Source organism: Prionailurus bengalensis, chromosome B3, assembly GCF_016509475.1.
Source record: "Prionailurus bengalensis isolate Pbe53 chromosome B3, Fcat_Pben_1.1_paternal_pri, whole genome shotgun sequence".
In the NCBI taxonomy this organism is placed as follows: Eukaryota; Metazoa; Chordata; class Mammalia; order Carnivora; family Felidae; genus Prionailurus; species Prionailurus bengalensis.
Genome location: NC_057355.1, coordinates 119,062,083 through 119,084,572, shown reverse-complemented (window position 1 = coordinate 119,084,572; position 22,490 = coordinate 119,062,083). Strand labels below are relative to the sequence as shown.

General features: G+C 40.3%; 1 protein-coding gene across 4 annotated transcripts in view; it reads right to left on the bottom strand.

Moving 5' to 3' along the window:
• The window catches only part of PSEN1 (presenilin 1), a 71,482-nt gene extending 50,159 nt beyond the window's left edge, over positions 1-21,323 (bottom strand). Inside the window, exons 1-3 of one of the 4 annotated variants that reach the window (XM_043556528.1) lie at positions 21,175-21,323; positions 11,634-11,715; positions 11,414-11,541 (exon numbers count right to left, since the gene is read on the bottom strand). In XM_043556528.1, the coding sequence (XP_043412463.1) occupies positions 11,414-11,488 (75 nt within the window). In that variant the 5' untranslated portion in view covers positions 11,489-11,541; positions 11,634-11,715; positions 21,175-21,323. Of the gene's footprint in view, positions 1-11,401; positions 11,542-11,633; positions 11,716-21,174 lie in introns of all 4 variants that reach the window. The other 3 variants (XM_043556526.1, XM_043556527.1, XM_043556529.1) reach the window with 3 other exon arrangements.
• Between the last annotated feature and the right edge of the window lie 1,167 nt (positions 21,324-22,490).

The following is a 22,490-nucleotide window of genomic DNA, read 5'->3' as shown; positions in this document are numbered from 1 at the left end:
GCAGCTAAATATTAAGATGATGACTTAGCATTAATTAAAAAAAAACCACTTTTTTATTATGGAAAAAGTTAAGACAAATACTGTCAGAAATGTAAAATGAAGTCCCATGTGCCCTTCACTCAGCTTCAATTATTAACTCATGGCTAATCTTATTTCATCTATTTTCCCATACATCCTGCCCCTGTGTATGAGGCAAATTTGGATGCATCATTTCATTCAGAGATATTTTAGCACAGACTTCTAAAAGATAAAGAACATATAGGCCTTTTGTGTGTGTAGCTTGGTAGGTCATTTCTATCTTTAAAAACAGACTTTACTCTTTAGAGCAATTTTAGGTTCACAGCAAAACTGAGCAGAAAGTACAGAGTTCATAGGGCCGTTGGATGACTCAGTTGGCTAAACCTCTGACTCTTGATTTTGACTCAGGTCTATTATCTCACAGTTAGGGGATTGAGCCCCAGGTCGGCTCTGTGCTGACATCGTGGAGCCTGCTGGGAATTCTCCCTCTCCTTCTTTCTCTGTCCCTCCCCAACCAGCCCCCATGTGCCGGTGCACACATGCTCTCTCAAAATAAACATAAAAAAACAAAGTACAGAGTTTACATATACCCCTTGCCCTCACACAGCCTTTCTACCCCATCAACATCCTATACCAGAGTGTACAATCAATGAATGTACATTAACATGTCACTATCACCCAAAGTCCATAGTTTACATTAAGGTTCAGTCTTGTGTCACACATTCCATGGGTTTTGAAAAATGTATAATAATATGTATCCACCACAGTATCATATAGAATAGTTTCACTGTCCTAAAAATCCTCTATATTCTGTTTATTTATCTCTCTCTCCCTACTACAACTCTGGGAAACCACTGATTTTTTTTTTTTTTTTTTTTTTTTTTTTACCGCCTCCATAGTTTTGCCTTTAAAAGCTATTTTCGGGGGGGCGTGGGTGGCTCAGTCAGTTAGGCGTCCGACTTCAGGTAAAGTCATGATCTCATGGTTCATGGGTTTGAGCCCTCCATCCGGCTCTGTCCTGACTGACAGCTCAGAGCCTAGATAGAGCCTGCTTCAGATTCTGTGTCTCCCTCTCTCGCTGCCCCTCCCTTGCTTGTGCTCTGTTTCTCCAAAATAAATAAGTGCTAAAATAAAAATTTTTAAGCTATTTTTAAGGTTCAGAAAAACAAGTGCTATAGCCATTATAAATGCTTTCATTTCAGTGGCAGAGGGAAGGATTACTCACTATATAAATGTTGTAAGTGTCAGGGAGGGTGGGGTCCTTTGGGAAATGGTAAGTATGTGGGAAGTGAGTTCCTATGAAGCCAGATTCCCCACATCTCCTACACGATAAACTCAGAGGCTTTGTTTTAATTCCTTCTCCCTTCTCCTTACTTCAGAACAGGATGCAAGTACAAGTCCAGCCACCCAAGGCATGTGAATCCTCAAACAGGGAGAATACTTCTCAAGCAGCAAAAACTGTGGAGGTATTTTTAATTCAGTGTAGTGCTTGTTTTGTTTTGAACCTTGTTTTCTGTCTGCCTTTTTTTTTTTTTTTTTTTTTTAAGAGCGAGAGCATTTGCGCAAGCCAGCAGGGGAGAGGGGCCAAAGGAGAGAGGAAATCCCAAGCAGGATCCAGGCTCAGCACAGAGCCCAACACAGGGCTCAATCCCATGGCCCTGGGATCATGACCTGAGCCAAAATCAAGAGTCTTGGACACTCAACCAACTAAGGCACCCCTGCTTTTTTTTTCTTTAAGTTTTACTATTGTAATTAAAAGATTATACTTAGGGGGTGCCTGGGTGCTCAGTCGGCTGAGCATCCAACTTCAGCTCAGATCATGATCTCAGGGTACCTGGGTTCAAGCCCCATGTCGGGCTCTGTGCTGACAGCTCAGACCCTGGAACCTCTTTTGGATTCTGTGTCTCCCTCTCTCTCTGCCCCTTCCTGGCTTGTGTGCTCACTCACGTGCTCTCTCTCTCAAAAATAAATAAATAAACTTAAAAAAAAAAAAGCCTACTATTAACCATTACCTTACACTACTGATTGGATAAGCCAAAAAAAAAAAAAAAAATCCTACTATTAACCATTACCTTATACTACTGATTGGATAAGCCATAAGTAACACACGATTGAAATTATCTCAAAATTCTCACTGTTACACATAATGCTTCAACAAATATGCTTGTCTACATTTCTTGGCACTCTTATGGTAATATTTGTATAACATAAATTTCCAAAAGTGGAAATCCTAGGTCAAAATGTGTGTACATTTTTAGACTTAACTGCCAAATTATCTCCAAAAGGCCTATGTATTTGCAGACTCAATTGACAACTTGCTTCCAAATAAACAGAAACTAGGGCGCCTGGGTGGCTTAATCTGGTAAGCATCCAACTTCGACTCAGGTCATGACCTTGCAGTTCATGAGTTCAAGCCCCATGTCAGGCTCTGTGCTGACAGCTCAGAGCCTGGAGCCTGCTTTAGATTCTGTGCCTCCCTGTCTCTCTGCCCCTCACCTGCTTGCATGTGGTCTCTCTCTCTCAAAAATAAACATCAAAAAAAATTAACCAAATAAACACAAATTAAACTCCCATGAGCAACACACAAGAATGCCTATCTCCCCATATCTTTAGTAGCAAGGAGTTTCTTTTATTTTTTTTTACTGTTATCTCTACCCCCAAAATGGGGCTTGAACTTACAACCCAGGGTTGCATGCTTTACTCACTGAGCCAGCAAGGCACCCCATAGTGGGTTTCAATCCTTGCTCACTGATAGGTGAAAAATGAAAAGTTTTCACTTCTGTGTTTCTTCGTATTATTAAGGTTGATCAACTAGTCTTTTCATGTATTTACAGACATTAATATTTATTCTTATATTAGTATTGTTCAAATCCTTTGGCCATGCTGTTACTGAATTGTTCATATTTCTTTTGACTTCATAAGAATTCTTTGTACATTAAGGTATATCTGTCATTATGCATTATCAGCATAATAATAATTTGTCCAGTTTATTTTTTTCTTTTTTTTGTTTGTTTCTATTTGTTTTGTTTTTGCCCAGTTTATTTTTTTACTTTATTCATGGCAGTTATTGCCACACTTAAGTTTATAATTTTATATTGCTGGGGCGCCTGGGTGGCTCAGTTGATTAAGCGTCGAACTTTGGCATAGGTCACAATCTCACAGTTTGAGAGTTCGAGCCCTGCACTGGGCTCTGCACTGACAGCACAGAGCCTGCTTGGATCCTGTCTCCCTCTCTCTCCTATCCCTCTCAAAAATAAACATGAAGAGAAGAGAAGAGAAGAGAAGAGAAGAGAAGAGAAGAGAAGAGAAGAGAAGAGATATGAGGTTAGTTCTATCAGTCTATGATTTGCTAACAACTTAATAAAGTTCTTCACATTTAATGTTTTGAATTAAAAAAAGATAATGCAGAAAACCTTTATTTTTAAAGACTAAACATGCTGTAATTTTATAAATTTAGCAACTGAAGGTATTGGACTCACATAAGTACGCTTCAGCAATTGCTTTATATAGAGAATCATTATTGATCTTTCAATGGATTACTACTTTAAGGTTTCTATTTTATTTATTTCTATTTCATTTACAAAGGACTGACATTTTCTAGTGTAAATCAAAAAGGCTGTTGACAATTTATTTCTTTGAGGTCTAGAAAATTTAGGTCAGAATAAAGGAACATGAATAAAAATTCCAAAATCCCATTTATGAATCTTATCATTTTTCTCTGATGTCACTTTCCCTTCATTTCTTTACCTAAATAATTCGTTCTCAAACCCCAGACCGAAAGCACTGGCAAATTCTGAGAATGGATCAGAAATGCAAACTCTGTGACCCTATCTCAGACTTACAGGATCAGTAACTTTGGGGTTGGGAGTCAAATAATTTTTATTAACAGTTCTTCCAGAGGATTCCAATGCACAAGAAGGTTTGAAACTCCCTGCTCCAATATACATTTTAATTTTTTTTTATTTTAATTTTATTTTTGAGACACAGAGAGAGCATGAGCAGGGGAGGGGCAGAGAGAAACGGAGACACAGAATCCGAAGCAGGCTCCAGGCTCTGAGCTGTCAGCACAGAGCCAGATGCGGGGGCTCGAACTCATGGAGTGTGAGATCATGACCTGAGCTGAAGTCGGATGCTCAACCGACTGAGCCACCCAGGCGCCCCTCTAATATATGTTTTAAAAAGGCTCATCAACAATATAAAAAAATCCTAGACTTACTCTAAAAAATTCTTCTATGTTTTAGAAAACTAAGGTCTCAGCTAATCCACATAAAAGATGTAAATCTACACCAACTCAAAACATGAATTTTCACTATTCTGAAGTTTATACTTTCAATTTCCTCTAGTTCCAGTATATTCCTGTCACATCAGATGAAATGGAGGCTTCTGGCAAAAAACGATGACAAGTCAAGGAAAAAGAGCTCTACTCATCAAAATTTTGCACCATAAAAATAAAACATTACAAACTATTTTAACAGGTACAGTAAAAGTAAACCTAAGGATTATGACAGATCACAAACTACAGAAAAAGGCCCAAATAATGTTCTTGTTAGAGCTACTTTAATATCCAAACTATACAATACATTTAGGAAACCAAGAACTTCAACTATTTCACAACTTGTAAGCTTTGGCCTCTGTCAGAAATAGTTGACTCATTAGCTAGCTTCTAGAGATGGTGAGTAAACTAATGGAAAAAAAGTAAAAACTTTTGATAGAATGCCACCTCTAAGTAAGCAAGGCAAACTTTCTTGAGGGAAAAAGAATAAAATGAATTCTCCACTTAGCTCCTGTGACATACCAAACTACCTTTTTTTAATGTTTATTTACTTATTGAGAGAGAGAGGGAGAAAAGAGAGAGAGAGAAGGGCCGAGAGAAAGGGAGAGAGAGAATCCCAAGCAGGCTCCGTGTTTACAGTACGGCTGACAGCGCCAGTGCAGGGCTTGAGCATGCGAACCAGGAGACCCTGGGATCACGACGTGAGCCGAAATCAAGAGTCAGACGCTCAACAGACTGAGCCACCCAGGCACCCCAAAACTTACTATTTTTTAAGGAAAATTTTCTAAAATGCATTGTAAACATTTCAGTCTTTTAAACTGGAGACTGACAAACATACCTCGAGGGCATAATGTAATATATGGCTGTCAATACAGGCGCTTTCAAAGACCCAATGCTAGCATGCTGTTTTAGTTTCTTTTACATCAGTTCCTCTAACTCTCCTACTACTCTTACTCATCACAGAGAACCTTGAATGCTTCTCCCCTTTCCATAGATATTCCTCAAATAGCACACTGTCCTTTTGCAACTTTTCTTCACATTCAAAAACTTCTTTTAAAAATAATTTTCTAGGGGCGCCTGGGTGGCGCAGTCGGTTAAGCGTCCGACTTCAGCCAGGTCACGATCTCGCGGTCCGGGAGTTAGAGCCCCGCGTCAGGCTCTGGGCTGATGGCTCAGAGCCTGGAGCCTGTTTCCGATTCTGTGTCTCCCTCTCTCTCTGCCCCTCCCCCGTTCATGCTCTGTCTCTCTCTGTCCCAAAAATAAATAAACGTTGAAAAAAAAAATTTTTTTTTTAAAAAAAAATAATTTTCTAGGGTCGTCTGGGTGGCTCAGTCAGTTAAGCGTACGACTTTGGCTCAGGTCATGATCTCATGGCTCGTGAGTTCAAGCCCCACGTTGGGCTCTGTGCTGACAGCTCAAGAGCTGGAGCCTGCTTTGGACTCTGTGTCTCCCTTTCACTCTGCCCCTCCCACACTCATACTCTGTCTCTCTCTCTCTCCCTCAAAAATAAACATTAAAAATTTTTTTTTTTTTAAAGACAACTAGTAGAAAAATGGGCAAAGAACATAAACAGGCAATTCGCAGAAGAGGAAATGCAAATGGCCAATAAGCATAAGGAAAAAAGTTCCACCTTATTAGAAACTAGGAAAATACAATTAAAGTAACCTGAGGAGTCATTTCAAACCCATCCAACTGATACACACGAAGTCAGACAATACCAAAAACTGGCCAGCATATAAAAGAATGAAAACTGCTGTATGCTCTTGATATATAACCACTTCAGAAAACATACTGGCAAACTCTAATACAATGTAAGATCCATATACCCAATCATAGTGATTATCATTGAGAAGCTCTTACATGTGCAGAAGGATTAATGAATAAGAGTATCATTGCAACACTGCTGGTTACTGTGAAAAACTGGAAACTATTAAATATTTATAAACAAAAACTAGATCATTTTTATATGTTCACAAAATAAATAAATGAATGAACTAGAGCTTTATGCATCTATATATACATAAATTCCAAAAACAGGTCTCTTCTGCAACATGTACTTATGCATTTCAAAAATGTGGGAATTTTCTTCTACAACTTTCACATACACACATATATTTCATACACAGTTTTAAAACCTGCAAAGTGGTGATATATTAAATATCACTTATGTTCATAAATATAGTAAGCATGACAAACACTAAATTCAGGATAGCAACTAAAGGCCAGGAAAATAAGAAGGGGAATATGGGAGAGAGGCTCCAATTTTATCTTTAATTTCTTTCTGTTATATAATTAGACCATCTGTCCAAATTAATTGCAAATTTTGTTTAGTTTGGTGAGGATTTCATTTCACGTACGATCAATATATAACAGAAACAAAAAACTTAGTGAAAATACTCTTCAAAATTAACAAAGTATACAAAGCAAACATGACAAGACATTAAAGTTTAATAAAGTTGGGTGGTAGGTAAATGGGTACTTATTACATTATTTGTCATACTTCCTGCATACGCTTAAAATATTTCATACTAAAAATTTCAGAAATAAACATTTGGATTAAAACAAGACCACAATTTTTCAGCTCTCTTGACTAATCTCATCAAACTCTAACTCCCTTCACTGTGAATGAGATTACCCATAGCTGACAAAAGGAAAACCTCTTTTCTGGGCTAAGACAGCCCATCATCTATCTGCTAAGGATGGAGGAATGAAGTCATGGGCAACATTTTGTTTCTGGAAAGACAGAAATGTTTTAAATGTTATCTTCTACTTGAACACTAACGATATACCATTGCAATTATACTTGAAGTTACACAACAAAGTCATCTGAGTAAGACTGGGTTAATCAGATCCAAATGATTTTAATTTCATTATACTTCTCATAGGGTAATCACCTTGATCTTATTTTCTCAGGACTGTCCCAGTTTTAAAACTGAAAGACCTGTGTTCCAGGGACCTCTCGGTCTTGGGCATACCAGGACAGTTGGCCACCCTAACTCCTGGTCACAACAAAACTTAGGAGAGAGAATTTATCTAATAAACCATCTTAATTATACAGATGGGAAAAATGAGGTACTAAGAAATTAAGTGAATTAAACCAACTTACAAACAGCTGTTTCAAATTACACCTGGATGAGAGTTCTTTCCTTTAAAGGGCCTATTTATAGGTCACTCAGCCACAACCGCTAATTGCCAATTCATCACTGTTCCTGAATCCTCATAGGTCCCCCAAACCCAAAAGATTGCCCCATAAGTTCAAGACTACAGATGCTCCTGACGTTGGAGGAAGAGACGGAGTAAAGGAATAGAAGTCCATTTTTTACACTGATTATCTGAATAAATTCTGTAAGAAAGTTACTTTCCTTCTAGTTTCAAAAATATGTTTAAATGAATGTTCATTTATTTTTATAATATTTAAAATAACCTATATGCACACTCTAGGGGATATATTGTCATAGATAAGCACCTTAACAGAACATTTTAATAGCACTTTAATTCAGAGGCCCTAAATACATGGCCCTAAAACTAAATAATGTTTGTGACAGTATCTAGCACAGGGTCTAACTCACTGAAGACATTCAATATGTTAGTTTCCTTTCCTGAGCAGCATGGAAAGACTGAAACTTTCCACATCTCTCAATTTCCTTGTGATTCTTCTAAACTAGCCACTGAGCAAATAAAGAAATAAGCCTGATAAGGACTTTTGATGCCTGCAGAGGCTTGTCTTCATGTGCTTGTATCTAACAAATCCACTCTCCAAGAGGGGAAATAAAAGAGCTGCTTTCAATTAATCCACAAAAACAGTCATCTACATTCAATTTAAATTTGGACCTACCCCCATTTTTTCATAACCAACCAAAGCATGTACACAATGGCTTCTTTATAGCAAAAAAAAAAAAACAACTTAACAATGAGATTCTTTTCCTTTTTGGTTTTGTTTTGTTTCAAGTACACTGGTGCAAAATGAATACACAAGACTTCGTATTTTCCTTCCCCAGAATTTTTTCATACAATATCTCCTTTTAGTATTGTAACATTTTCCTGGGGTAAGAGATAGTTGTAAGAACAGAAAGAACGCTGGAGGAAGCTTGACATTAGAAAGCACAGTTTTATGTACCAGGTTTGTCCTATAATTTTCTATGTGATCTTGGACAAGCATTTAAACTGCAAAATGGGAATAATACCTATCCCATGGTAACTGGAAAGTATGAGAATGTATACAGAAGATATTTGTAAGCTGCAGAAGACATTTTTAAGAAGATAAACAAAAGATAAACTTATTTGATATCCCATTATCAATGGCAGGGTTAAAATTAAATAAATCAGGCCTGGTTTTCTAGGCAGTGGTCCCCTAAAAGATCTGGAAGGTACCACTGACAACATTAGCACTAAGACTTGCTAAAATTACACGAGTACATGTAATTATCAATAAAAATCCTATGTCAACTGTAACTCCTCTACAGCACGCTTTATTTCAATTTATCAATCACTAAGGTATAAAACAAGGCAGACAAAAAAAATATACATATACCATGAAAGCCCCACAAAACCTGAGTGTGAGGGATGTAAGTAATACTGCATTAACAATGGAGAGCTAACTATGTGCCAAGCACCATTCCCACAGCTGGGGATACAGGGTTACACAGTAAAGGGAGGCAGATAAACACATTAACAAGTTAGTAGACAGTATGGTAGAAATGCTGATATGTGCTATGCACAAGTAAAGCATGGAAGGGTATAAGGGGTAATAGGGTGGGGAAGGGGAGTAGAGGAAGGAAAGGCCTCACTGATAGGGTGACTCATGAGGTGACCTAAATAAAGTGAAGAAAGCCATCTGAGAAGAATGGGAGAATAATCCAGGACCCAGAGACAGAAATGAGGAAGCAGTGAGTAAGGGAGAGGTTAATAAGAGATAAGACAGAGATGGGGGCAAAGGAGAAGAATCCGGTCAAGACCTCAGACCTGATTTTTTCTGAGATGAGATACCTTTGGAAGGTTTGGAACAAATAGGTGACATATAACTGTGTTGTTGTTGTTGTTGTTTTTCCCTAAAATTTGTTAGTGGTGGAATCTTTTGTTCAAACGGATCCACAGAAGATCAATATGTAAAAAGATACAATAGGAGCTGCTCTAGTTAAGGAAGGGAAGTTTCTTAGTTAGGAAACTAAGTTGGGACTGTCCCCATTTTCCCTCTCCCTACTCTGAAGTAACAGTTTTACAAAGTCTGTGGCATTGAAACTACCAAGGAACTTCATAATCTGGTCTCATGCTAACTTTTCAAAAATCTATTCCGGGGAGGGGCGCCTGGGTGGCTCAGTCAGTTAAGCTTCCGACTTCGGCTCAGGTCATGATCTCGCAGTTGGTGAGTTCAAGCCCCGCGTCAGGCTCTGTGCTGACAGCTCAGAGCCTGGCACCTGTTCCAGATTCTGTCTCCCCTTCTCTCTGTCCCTCTCTGGCTCATGCTCTGTCTCTGTCTCTCTCAAAAATAAATAAACATTAAAAAAATTTTTGGGGGGGTTTAAATCCATTCCAGGGAAATAGCAAAAAGGAGCATATCGAGCTGCTGTTACAAACATGTTTCCACAAAAACCAGTCTTTGTAACACCCATTATCAACCAAGAACTGAGGTAAAAACTCTTCTCCTCTCCCTTCCTTCACACACCCCTCGGACTACATACTACCCTTTACAGCTTGTGTTCCCTTTTAGGGCTTCCCCTGATAATTATTTTAACTTGATCTCACTTGATTAAAAATGTTCTGGCAGTACAGTGTGACCTGCCTCTGATGACATATCTCTGGATACAGCTTCCCTGTCTATTTATATTTTAGGAACATTCTTCCTCCACTAGTGTTATTTCTTCTATCAGTGATGATAGAAGTTTGCTCTACTCTAATCCTACCCATTCATCAAAGAATATTTTGTGAAGCCTTCCTCCTCACATTTTGACCCTTAATTGGAATCCTAAATCTTAGTGTGAAGGGCACTTCCAGGCCATCTAGTTAGTGCTCTAGCTCATTGCTCATTCCACAGACTAACTCTCTGCAGATGTGGTTGGTAGTTTTCCAGCCTTCTCTGGAACTGCTTTTAGTGACAAACACAATAAGCCACAAGGCAGTCCGCACCCTTTCGGATGTACAACAAATTATGAGATAATTCTTTTTTATTGACCCAGAACCTGTTTCCTTCCACCACTGGTTCTGCTCTCTGGTTCTAACAGGGGAAAGTCTGATCCCACCCCACCCAACCTGACCCCTCACAGCCTGCATAGCTTATAGCTGGCCTTCTATGTTCCCCCATTCTGGCTCCATCTCTAAAAATCCTACCAATTTCCCAGCTATCTCACAGTCCATCTGTGGGATCTACATTCAATCTGTAATGATTAGCTAACAGAGTTGCAGGCAGGTTGGACATCTGTGTCTCATAACACTAATTACACCCCTTTCTTGATTCTCTCCTTTGAACTCTTTTTTTTAACGTTTATGTTTATTTTTGAGTGAGAGAGCAAGCATGAGCAAGGAGGGGCAGAGAGAGGGAGATACAGAATCTGAAGTAGGTTCCAGGCTCCAAGCTGTCACCGCAGAGCCCAACTTGGGGCTCAAACCCATGAACTGTGAGATCATGACCTGAGCCAAAGAAGGATGCTTAACCGACTAAGCCACCCAGGTGCCCCTCCTTTGAACTCTCTTAGGATTTCTACACTCAGTCTTGCATTCATCACTGTGCATTCTCCCAATGAGCATTTACTGGGCACTGTCAGGAACCATGCCGGGTACTGAAAAAATAAAAGTAAATAAAATGTACTCGGCCCATGGAAGAGTAAGAGTAAGTTAATGTAAAATAACAAATAGCTGGGGAAGTTGGAGAGGCTTTAACAGAGGAGGCAATATCTGAGGCAGGGAGAAACTATATTAACACCTACGTCTCACACAGCCTTGTGTCCCCAGCACTAAATGGTACAATGCTTTGCCCTCAGTTGAAGTTCAGCAAACAGGTAAATTTGATAAAGCAGAAAAAGCTTGCTCAGTCCCCTCAGCCTCTCTTGGAAATGAGGGAAGGTGGTCACTGAATCCGTAGTCTGGCAAGGGCAGTTTCAGGGGTTGACACTGTACCTGGCTACGTACAGTATTGCTCAGGTGGTTGTCCTCGGACATCTGTGCATTCTGGAAGTAAGACAAGGGTGCCGGTAACTCTGTCATTGGAGCAAGCGTATAGAAATACTTTTTCACAGAAAACAAAACCTCTTGGGGTTCTGAAAAAGGAAAAAGAAAACAATCCTTTGTGCATTACAATTATACTTTGATTTTCAAACACTTCCATAAATTACATTCAGCCAAAACAAACCTTTCTTTCATGTGTTCTCCTCCAAGCCAAGCTTTCTAAGGACCTCTCAGGCTGCTGTCATTTGCAGGCTCCCGGATCAGGTCTGAAATAGGATTTTACCAGGTCACCCAGAGTTGATCAAACCCTTGTAAATCTATTCACATGAATCAAACACTTATAATACCAATTTGTAAACCAGAAATGTATTAATCTGCCATCAACTTCAAGGGACAAACTTTTGTCAGTTTGGTAATGAGCAAATCTACTTGAGAAATCAAGTATTTTCAATCACAAATATATCCAATGATTTCAGATTTAGAGCAAAGGGACCTAAAAGATATTAAAGAATGTTCTCTTCAACATTCCTTTTCCTATGATGACTAATCCAAATTAACCTTTCTATCTCTGTAAAATTGTCTAGGGCTTTTAATTTTGCAAAATTCTCTTTGTTGTCTCATTTATCCTTACCACAATGCCCCCAAGCCAGGGGAAGCAGGTAACATACCCATTTTACAAAAGCAGAAGAGGACCTGAGTTCAGCGACTTGCTTAAAATCACACAACTGGGCAGACCAGGACAAAAATCACAGACTCCTAACTCCCAGCCTTAGATCTCTCCTTTGCATCCTGGCCCAGCCTTATTTACACATTCCATTCGGTCTCCCAGAGTTCACCCTGGGGGGAGGGGGGGCGGGGACACATTCCCATTTGCCTGTCTGCCTTAATTTCCATCAGCCAATATTTTTATTTCAACTTCCCTTTTCATAGAAAGTCTTCAGAAATACAGAAGGAAAAAAAAATCTGTTTGTATACCTAAGCAGTATTCTCATTTACACACAGTAAGACATTACCACTTACACGCTCACACGAAAGTATTTTGTCAATGTCCGGTTTCATTTTCACTTTCAACTTGGGTATCCTCTACCCTGTAAATACTCTACTTTTTACATTCTAGTGATTTTTCATCAAAAACACCGAAGGCAGATTAAAAACACACACACAGAAAGTAATTTTCTCCTCTAGTACTGAGTTCAAATTAACCCTTAATTACCTATACCTAGATCATTTAAATCATGACAAATTTTTAATCAAGGTATGCTTCCCTCCTATCCTACATACTTTTAAATACCATGCCAACCTTTGTCCTCCCTTCCAGCTTCAGCCCATGGGTAGCTGACATGAAATCAGGGGATTGCGAATGAATATTAACTAAATAAGAAATAACTAATGTAAATTTGTTTTAAAAATAAAGTTAAACATACAAATAGAGACAACAGTCACCTTTATGGTGGTTATTTACTCAAAGTGGATATTTGGGAAGTTTTTGCGAGTATTGGTAATGTTTTGTTTCTTGATCTGGGTGCTAGTTACACAGGGATTTCAGTCTGTGAAAACGCACTCAGCTCTGTACCTATGATGTGTGCACATTTCTATATGCTTCAATTTAACAATTCAGAGATTTTTGTGGAAGTAAACCTACATTTATGGTTATTCATACCATTGGTCCTGTCTCTTAAAACGAATAAAATTAAGACTTGGCAACATGTATGTTAGCTTACCTAAAAGAGAGCTGCATGCCAATAGAACAGATATATTTTTTATAAGTCCAATAAACATTCAAAGTAAATATTCTGATCTATGCTTCTAAGATATTTTAAAGTTGACAATTTTAACATTAATGTAGCATTAATGATCAGCAAACAGAGCACATATTATTCCCTTCTTTCCCACAAAAACATCCAGTATAGTACCTATCACCTCAGCTAACCCAGAAATGCCAGAGGATGGCAAACAGAAAAAGCTACAAGTTGGTCACTTCCACTGATTGCCTGCTATACCAGATCATTTGAAGTATAGCTCTATTACAGAAAAACCTTCAGAAATCTGTCATTAATATTCTCATATAATCCCTCAGAAACAAAATAATAAATAAATAAGAGAGTGTTAGCCAAATGAAACAAGCAAAATACAAGAAGGGGCCATGCGGGCAAAAATAAATAAAAAGTAAGTAAAGTATATTACCAGATAAAATAGGAAAAGAAAAGTGATTGCCTATTTACTAAATAGTAGTTTACTGGCTTTTTTTTTTTTTAACGTTCATTTTTTTATTTTGAGAGAGAGAGCCGCGAGCGGGGAAAAAGGCAGAGAGCAAGCTCTCGCTGTCAGCACAGAGCCCAACTGGGGCTCAAACTCACTAACTGTGAGATCACGAGTTGAGCTGAAATCAAGAGTCAGATGCTTAACTGAGCCACCGAGGCACCCCTACTGGCTATCTGTTTACACCAAAACTCAGAGACAGACACTGAGGGGATTTACTTAATTGCATTCACTTCATCCATTTTACATATGAAAGCCATGTGGCACACAGAAGTCTACTAACTTGCACAAGGTCACATCCAGTAAGCAAAGGAGCAAAGCAACGGCTCACATACTACATTATGTTGCCTCTGTGCAACAAACTCCATCCCTGCCCTTTGGAAGTTTACAATAAGCATTGAGTTACATTATGAAACAAAAAAAGTTATAGTGAGCTGATTTTTATTACTACTAGAACTGCTGCTTAGAAGTAAATGAGATCTTTAAAAAAAACCTAGTAAATGAGATCTTAAACTTCAGTGACTGAGCTAACGCTAAATTAAAAATTGAAGTGTCGGGGCGCCTGGGTGGCTTGGTCAGTTAAGCGTCCAACTTCGGCTCGGGTCATGATCTCACGGTCCGTGAGTTCGAGCCCCGCGTCGGGCTCTGTGCTGACAGGTCAGAGCCTGGAGCCTGTTTCGGATTCTGTGTCTCCCTCTCTCTCTGCCCCTCCCCTGTTCATGCTCTCTCTCTGTCTCAAAAATAAATAAACGTTAAAAAAAAAAATTATTAAAAAAATTGAAGTGTCAAAAGTTTTCCCAATATATACTCCTAGTATTTGTATCTGGTCATTTTAATTTTAGTAGTTTCTACTAGTAGCTTTAGGTTTATAGGATCTGTTCAGGTATTACAAGAAACCACACAAACTGATTATCACACTGGAGATTTCTCAGACAAGTCTTGTAAGAAGCATCAATAATGTGGTAGCCACTTTGGCATATCCCAATATCACTTTCAAAGGCACATCCTGTATTTACATGTGAAAAATTAAGGGTCAGGAAAGGTGAATGAATTTGCCAGTGCATGATTATGGGGCAAGTAACACCGGTTCCGGAACCCAAGTATTCTGATGCCCAGCCCAGGTCTTTTCCAGTTCACTTAGAGAAAGCTCATGCTTCCACTGATGCTTAGAAGATCACAAAGCTACAGGGTGACCCTTCTTGGAAGGGCTGCTCTTTACATGGAGCTCAGCAGGAAGCACAGGCAAGCACCAGCCTGGCCTGGTGAATAAACAAACATTGTTGGTACAAAGAAAGGCACAGGCAAAGCCTGATTTGATTCTGGTCCAGTAACAGCTGAAAACAATTGAGTACTGCATGAAGAAGGCCAATGACCCAACTGTCCAACTGTCCAGGCAGTGTGGCAAAGGACACTACTTGATTTTATAACATCCTTAGCATTCTTGCCCTGAGAACCAAAAAACAAAACAAAACAAAAAAACAAACAAACAAAAACCCCCAAAAGATAGCTGTTGGGAAGTGAAGATCTTGTGACCCGAACTGCAAAGGGACGGAAGTAGATTTTGCTGTTTTCTCTCTCTGGCCACCTGCTAAAGATTTTCTGAGACTGACAGAGCACAACACTTGAATTCACTGCCATCCATTTCCTTTTTCTCAAGACACCTGCTCAATCAAATAAAAGGAAAAAGAAATCCTTCTCTGATGGGCAACTAAAATTTCCATTATACACAATGATACTAAAAAAACCCCAGAAGAATACAAATAATCTCAAAGCTTACATATGCTGAACAAAAGTCCATCTAATCAGAAAACCTATCCATCAGCACTTCAAAAAGTATCATAAAAGTAAAGGTTTAGAATCCCAAAAATAAGTTTATTAAAAGTCCCATTTAAGGAAGCACCAACAGAAACATACATTTCTGTCTCTCACTCCATCTCAAGGTAACAACTAAACCTCAAACTCTTACAGTAAGCTTACTTAGTTACTGATATTTCTTTCTTCACTGTCAGAGATAAACGTAAAAATTTGTGTGTTTTTTTTTTAAGTTTATTTATTTATTTATTTGGGGAGAGAGTGCACATACACAAGCTGGGGAAGGAGCAGAGAGAGAGGGAGAGAGAGAATTCCAAGCAGGCTCCCACAGCCTGACTCCAGACTTGGACCCACAAACCTTGAGATCATGACCTGAGCCAAAATCAAGAGTTGGACGCTTAACGGACCAAGCCACCCAGGCACTCCAACAAAATTTGTATTCCACATAAACAAACATCTCCATGAAACTTATCACGATCTTGTCCAGCACAAAGAGTTGGTGGTTTAATGACTCTAGTCAATTGACTAGTTATTCTTCTTCACTTAGAAAACCACCATAAATAGGGGCGTCTGGGTGGCTCAGTTGGTTTAGCATCTGACTTCAGCACAGGTCATGATCTCACAGTTCACGAGTTCCAGCCCTGCATCTGGTTCTGTGCTGAGAGTGAAGAGCCTGCTTCAGATTATGTCTCCCTCCCTCCTTTTGCCCCTCCGCTGCTTGCACTCTCTCTCTCAAAAATAAATAAACATTAAAAAAAAAAAAAAACCCACCAAAAGTATTTTTTTAAGTACCTTTGTATCGTGATGCTAAGAAGTTTTTAAGTGCCAAATGAGACTGTGATTTATTTTCCACAAAAGTTATTTATCAGCTTTGATGTTAGTTTGACAGCTTCTTCCTGGACAGGCCGCCCAAGTTCTGATTATATGGATGGGCTGGGAAAGCCTCTATTTGAGTTTTCAAAACCTCACATCCCACAATAAATGTAACCAATCTCCAAACTGCATTCATAATTAAATTTAATAAAAATAATTTGAAATTAACTTAAAACTTCAGGAATATATATATACTGGAAAGACTCTGAATTTTAAGAGACTGGGAGCAAACAATTTCCTCAGTCTTACAGGAGGCTTTGTGAAGGTGGTAGACTCCAAAAAGAGCAAGGATAGTGATATATCTATTTGGTGATTTTTTTCCCTCCTCCGTCCCACTCTACTTCTGTGAGCCATCTGTGGTAGATTAGATTATTATTCAGCAAATATTCACTCCTCCCCAGCATCTCCCAGGGAAAAATAGACTTCCCCACGCCCGGGATATCGAGCTAGGCTCTGTGACTTGCTTTGGCGTCAAGGTGGGTGCAGCCTACTAGCCACCCTGTGCCTTTGTGCACAATCATCTGACTTGCTTTGGTCAAAGGGATCTCAGCAGATGTGACACAAGCAGACTGCTGAATTTTGCTTGTGGAGTTGGTCTTCTTTTGCTTCTGCTGTTGCCTTGAGAAGAGCTTACCATGGGTAGCCACTGCCCCTTCAGCCTGGGCCCCAGAATAAGACATGCAAAACAGAGCTACCCTAGCTGATCCATAGTCCTGCAACTTGAGGCAAATACGGAGTCAAATACTCTAAGGCACTGGGTTTTGGGGAGGTCTGTTATATAGAGTTACTATAATTGTTTTTAAATAATAATGGTTACATGTGCTCAGAAGATGCACTGAAAACGAAAAAAGACTTACAAATCCAGGATTCTGTATCTGAAACCCTTAAGACTAAATGTGTTTGGAATTCGTATTTTTCTCAGATTTTATAAAGGTAGTACAATGCAAATACTGTATGTTTTTAATGCTCCCTCAAAGTCTTAGAACCACAAAATAAACACATTAATAAATATATAGTGAGGGGCGCTTGGGTGGCTCAGTCAGTTAAGTGTTCAACTTCAGCTCACGTCATGACCTCACAGCTCATGAGTTTGAGCCCAGTGCTGGGCTCTATGCTGACAGCTCAGAGCCTGGAGCCTGCTTTGGATTCTGTGACTCCCTCTCTCTCTGCCCCTCCCCTGCTCACGCTCTGTCTCTGTCTCTCAAAAAATAAATAAATGTTAAAAAAAATTTTTTTTAAATATATATATTATATAGTGAAACATATAAGTAGTCTTAAATTACAATAGGTTCAGGTTAGATTTTTCTATCAAATGAATGACACAAAGCCTTTTGGTTTTTTCAGGGGCTTTTGGATTTCATAATTGTGGACATGGGACTATGGTCTTATATTATCAATATTTGTAATCATTTTAAAGAATCTTCCCCCAAGAAACCTTTACTTTCAGTAACTCTACATGGAAGGTATGATTACTCCCAGTTTGTCTCAAATTCATTGTGGAAATGGGTTGAATACAAGTAATCTTTAATGAAAACATGACTACTCACATCTAACTAATTAGTAAATCAGTGGTTATACTCAGCAATCCTTGCATTCTCTCTTTTGCTTTACATCAATTTAAGGAACTGTATGGGGCAGTGTGAAAACCAAACATTAATACCCTTTAATCAACACACACTTTCAGGGTTTCTTCTACAAAACCAGACATTGTGATAGGTGTTGGGGATGCTACCAAATCAGATAATGCTTCTGTTTCCTTAAGGGGCTAACTCGCTAGAGGAGACGTCAGACAAGTATATTTTTATATTAATTACATGTTGAAATAAAAACTTTTAGATGTACTAGGTTACATAAAATAGACTATTAAAATTAATTTTATCTATTTCCTTCTACCTTTATAAAACTTGTTCATTAAAAAGTTTTAGGGGAGAGGCGCCTGGATGGCTCAGTGGGTTAAGCGTCTGACTCTTGATTTCAGTCCATTTCATGATCTCAGCTTGTAAGATCAAGCACAGAGCCTGCTGGGGATTCTCTCTTTCCCTCTCTCTGCCCTTCTCTGCCATAAACAAACTTTTTAAAAAAGTTTTAAATTAACATTTGTACCTCATACTGTTTCTACCAGACAGTGCTGCTCTAAATCTTCAGCTCCTTCTGCTATACCAGGCCAGATACTGAAAATTCCTAACAGCCTTCTTCCCTCCCTTCCTCAGCCTTTGTGACACTGAACTCTGGAGGTTCTCCTCCCGCCACTCATTCTCCTCAGGTGGTTCCTCGCCCTTCTTCCACTCCTTCATTCTAAGTGTTCCTAGGGTCTGCATGGGCCTCCTTGTCCCCTTCCTTTCATTAGGCATTGCTCCAACATCAACTAGAAAGTCTATTTCAGTGACTCTCATATTTACAGCTTCAGGTCTGTCCATGGGACATCTTCATCTGCTGGCACTTCCAAAGTGATACTTCCAAACCACTTCCTCATGTTCCTCTCTACACTAGTTCTTTGCTCCTAACTTCCTTATTTCTGCAATCGTTTCCCCCTTTCTCCAAACTTAAAACCTCCTACTCAACTTTATATTTTATTCCTTCTCTACTGGATGCCATGTCCTGTTCATGTTTTTCCTCCTTTCTAAGCCCCTGTCATCACCAAAGATCAAACTCCCATCATATCTCACCTGAATTATGCAAAAGTCACCTCAATTCTCTTATCCATTCTAGCCCCCACTATTAGATTAATGTGCCTAAAGTTGTGACCACAACAGTGTCACTTGTAAAACACATTCCAAATCTGCCTAACATCACATGAAGAGTCAGTATTAAAGGTCTTTGAAAGGTTTTTCAGAATATACCATAAAGAAGTCTCTCCCTATAATCTTCAATAATATTAGTGGGAGAGGCACCTGGGTGGCTCAGTCGGTTGGGCATCCGACTTCGGCTCAGGTCATGATCTCACAGTCTATGAGTTTGAACCCTACATCGGGCTCCAGGGCCTAGAGCTTGCTTCAGATTCTGTGTCTCCCTCTCTCTCTGCCCCTTCCCCACTCACGCTCTGTCTCTCTCTGTCTCTCAAAAAATGAATAAACGTTAAAAAAAATTTTTTTTTTTTAAATAATATTAGTGGGGCACCTAGGTGGCTCAGTTGGTTAAGCGTCCGACTTCGGCTGAGGTCACGATCTCAACAGTTTGTGAGTTCGAGCCCCGAGTCGGGCTCTGTGCTGATAGCTCAGAGCCTGGAGCCTACTTCAGACTCTGTGTCTCCCCCTCTCTCTACCCCTCCCCTGCTCACGCTCTGTGTCTATCTCTCAATAATAAATAAATGTTAAAAAAAAATTTTAATAAAATAATATTAGTGGGAAAGCAGGAGCAGAGGAAGCCTGGATCTGAGAGAGGAACAGGATCACCTAAGCTTTGGTAACGTATGTTGTACTTTCCTGCTAGGGTGGTTCTCAGAGACCAACTTCAATCTTCAGTTTCCCCTAAATGAAAATCCTTGCAGCAGTCTAGGACAGGTACAGCCATTAACTTAAAATTCAGCAAAAATCACATCCATTCAAAGAAAGTATACTTAGGACCAGAAGAATGGAAAACCAGATACTAGATGCCACTTCTATTATCTACTGGGCGAGGGTAGGGAGAGAATCCATGCACTCAATATATATGATCTTTTTCTCATTGTTAAGGGTTTATTATTAAATGGGGGTGGGGGGAGGGCTTAAGTTGGTTGAACTCTGCAAATGAGTTAAGGAGAAATGAAACAAACAGGCTTTTTTGCAGATGACTGAAATTAGCCGAATGCAACAAGCTCCAATCTACTTTGCTGTTTTATTCTCCTTCATAACAGTTATTTTAATGGTCAGAGTGGGTCACTAGAGGCTTAAGATCCAGAGAATCCCTGTTTGTGATACACCCTGATTATAATACCCTTCCCACTTTAACTCCAGGAGTGAAAACCTTTCCCTTTCCACTGTTAAAAAAGAAACTCAAATAACAAGACTCCTTAACCAGATGTGGTTTCTACTTGCCTGAAACTTCAGAGAATGTTACAAGCTTTACAGCGTGCTCTGTCATATAGTTATATATGCCACAGTTATTTGCATCTTATCCTTATCTCCCAAAGTCCTGAATACTATATTAATCTTGCCCAAAGCAGGCAAGTAGTGCTTTTAAAATTATTATTAAATTTCTCTCTTACAATAAAAACATATTTATTTGAAAAGAATCCGAACGGGAACAAAACGTAAATATCCAAGACACATGCAAAGCAATGAATATCATGCTCGCGACAGTTCCAACCAAGGCAAAAGCATCGGACCCTGTTTTCCTCCTCGAGCGTCAGACACAAGGAACTTAGCCCTGAGTGCCACTCGCTTCCCCAGACAAGGACACACTCAGGGCATGAGGCGCGGAGTTTCACTAGTTGCTCAACCAGACCGAGGGCAAGGAGCTTCCTCTTTCTCCTGCTCCACTCCAGTCGAGACCGGCAATCCCGGCCCAGGGCACCTGCGCCCTGAAACGTCTTCGGGAAACCAGCACTTCCGGAACAAATCTACGGAGGGGAATCTCTTCAACCTGACCGCGCGCTGCGCCGGGAGCAAGAGAAACGGGCCGCCCCTCCTCGTTCCCCACTCGGGGTTCCTCGGTCCCCGCTCGGCCGCGCCCCGTTCCTCATCCTCGAGGACACCGACTCCACGGCCCGGGCAGCGACACAGGGCCGGGCCCTGCCCGCGACCGCCCGTGTCTGCACCGTGTGAGGGGCACCTTCCCTTCTCCCCTAAGTCCCCATCACGCACCTACTCTTCCCTCGCCGCCGACACCGGCCCCTGGCAGGGGAGGCTCCTTCCCGAGCAGCCGCTGTTTTGTTTCCGATGTGAAATCGCAGCCTCTGGAGCTGCTCGGCCCAGGCCCCGCCCAAAAGGCTTCACTGGTGTCGTCATTTCCGGCTCTGGCGTCGTTGGCGGCCAGCCGGGGGAGGGGCGGGACCTGTAAGGGCAAGAGCAGGGCCCACCGGTGCAGGGGCGGGGCCTAGAGAAAGAGGGTGGGGCTTCCGGTAGCGCGGGCGCAGATTGCGGGGCAAACCCTGCGCTCCAGTCGGCCCAGGGAACTAGAGGAATCCGCCCAGAGTGCTAGCTTGAGTCTGAGATTGTCAGGGATTCGAGGCTGCTCTTGAGCTGAGGATGAACGTTTCTACCTCACCTGGGCCCAGCGGGTGCTTCTTCTGGCCTACAAGTGATGGCAACTTAAATCTAACGTTTCTTTCATTTATCTATAGTACCTATTTATAGTGTTTCTCAATGCGAATCAGCTGCACCACAGTCAAGAGGATACTAATTAAAATTGTAAATATCTGTGCCCTCCACACCCTACCCAATGAATCAAAACTTACGGGAGGAGGGGGGTGGAACCTGAAAAACTGCATTTTAAACAAACATAGCCGGGTAGTACCTGGGTGGCTCAGTAGGTTAAGGGGGGCGGACTTCGGCTCAGGTCTTGATCTTGTGGCTGGCGAGTTGAAGCCCCGCCTCAGGCTCTGTGCTGGCAGCTCAGAGCCTGCCGCCCGCTTGGGATTCTGTTTCCCTCTCTCTCTCTGCCCCTAGCCACTCCCACCCCACCCCACCCCACCCCACCCCCCGTCCCCGCTCACACTCTGCCTCTCTGTCTCTCAAAAGTAAATAAACATTAAAAAAAAAAAAATTAAACAGCCCGCGATTCTTAAGCTCCAAAGTTAAAATCCAGTCTTCTTAGATAATAGGCTTCCAGAGAGCATAAAATGTGTCTATTTTTGAAATGCCCAGAGTATTTCATACACAGTGAATTGCTCAGCAGTCACTTAATTTCCGCGTCTGCCAGCTTTTCGTCCAAATTGCAATAAAGACAGTACCAATAACTAACTCCTTAAGTAGTATGGCATACTCAGACACTCATCTGAAAGCTAAGAGTAAAACTAGTACTACCATGTAAAACCAAAGGTGAAGAATAGAGAAATGCTCAAATTCACAGGTAATCTGAAAACTGACAATGAAATCAATGATGCATGGCATCTGGTCAAATGGTATCTTTTGTTTCTTTTAAATTCGTCCCCCAATATAGCCCTACATGTTCCTAAAGC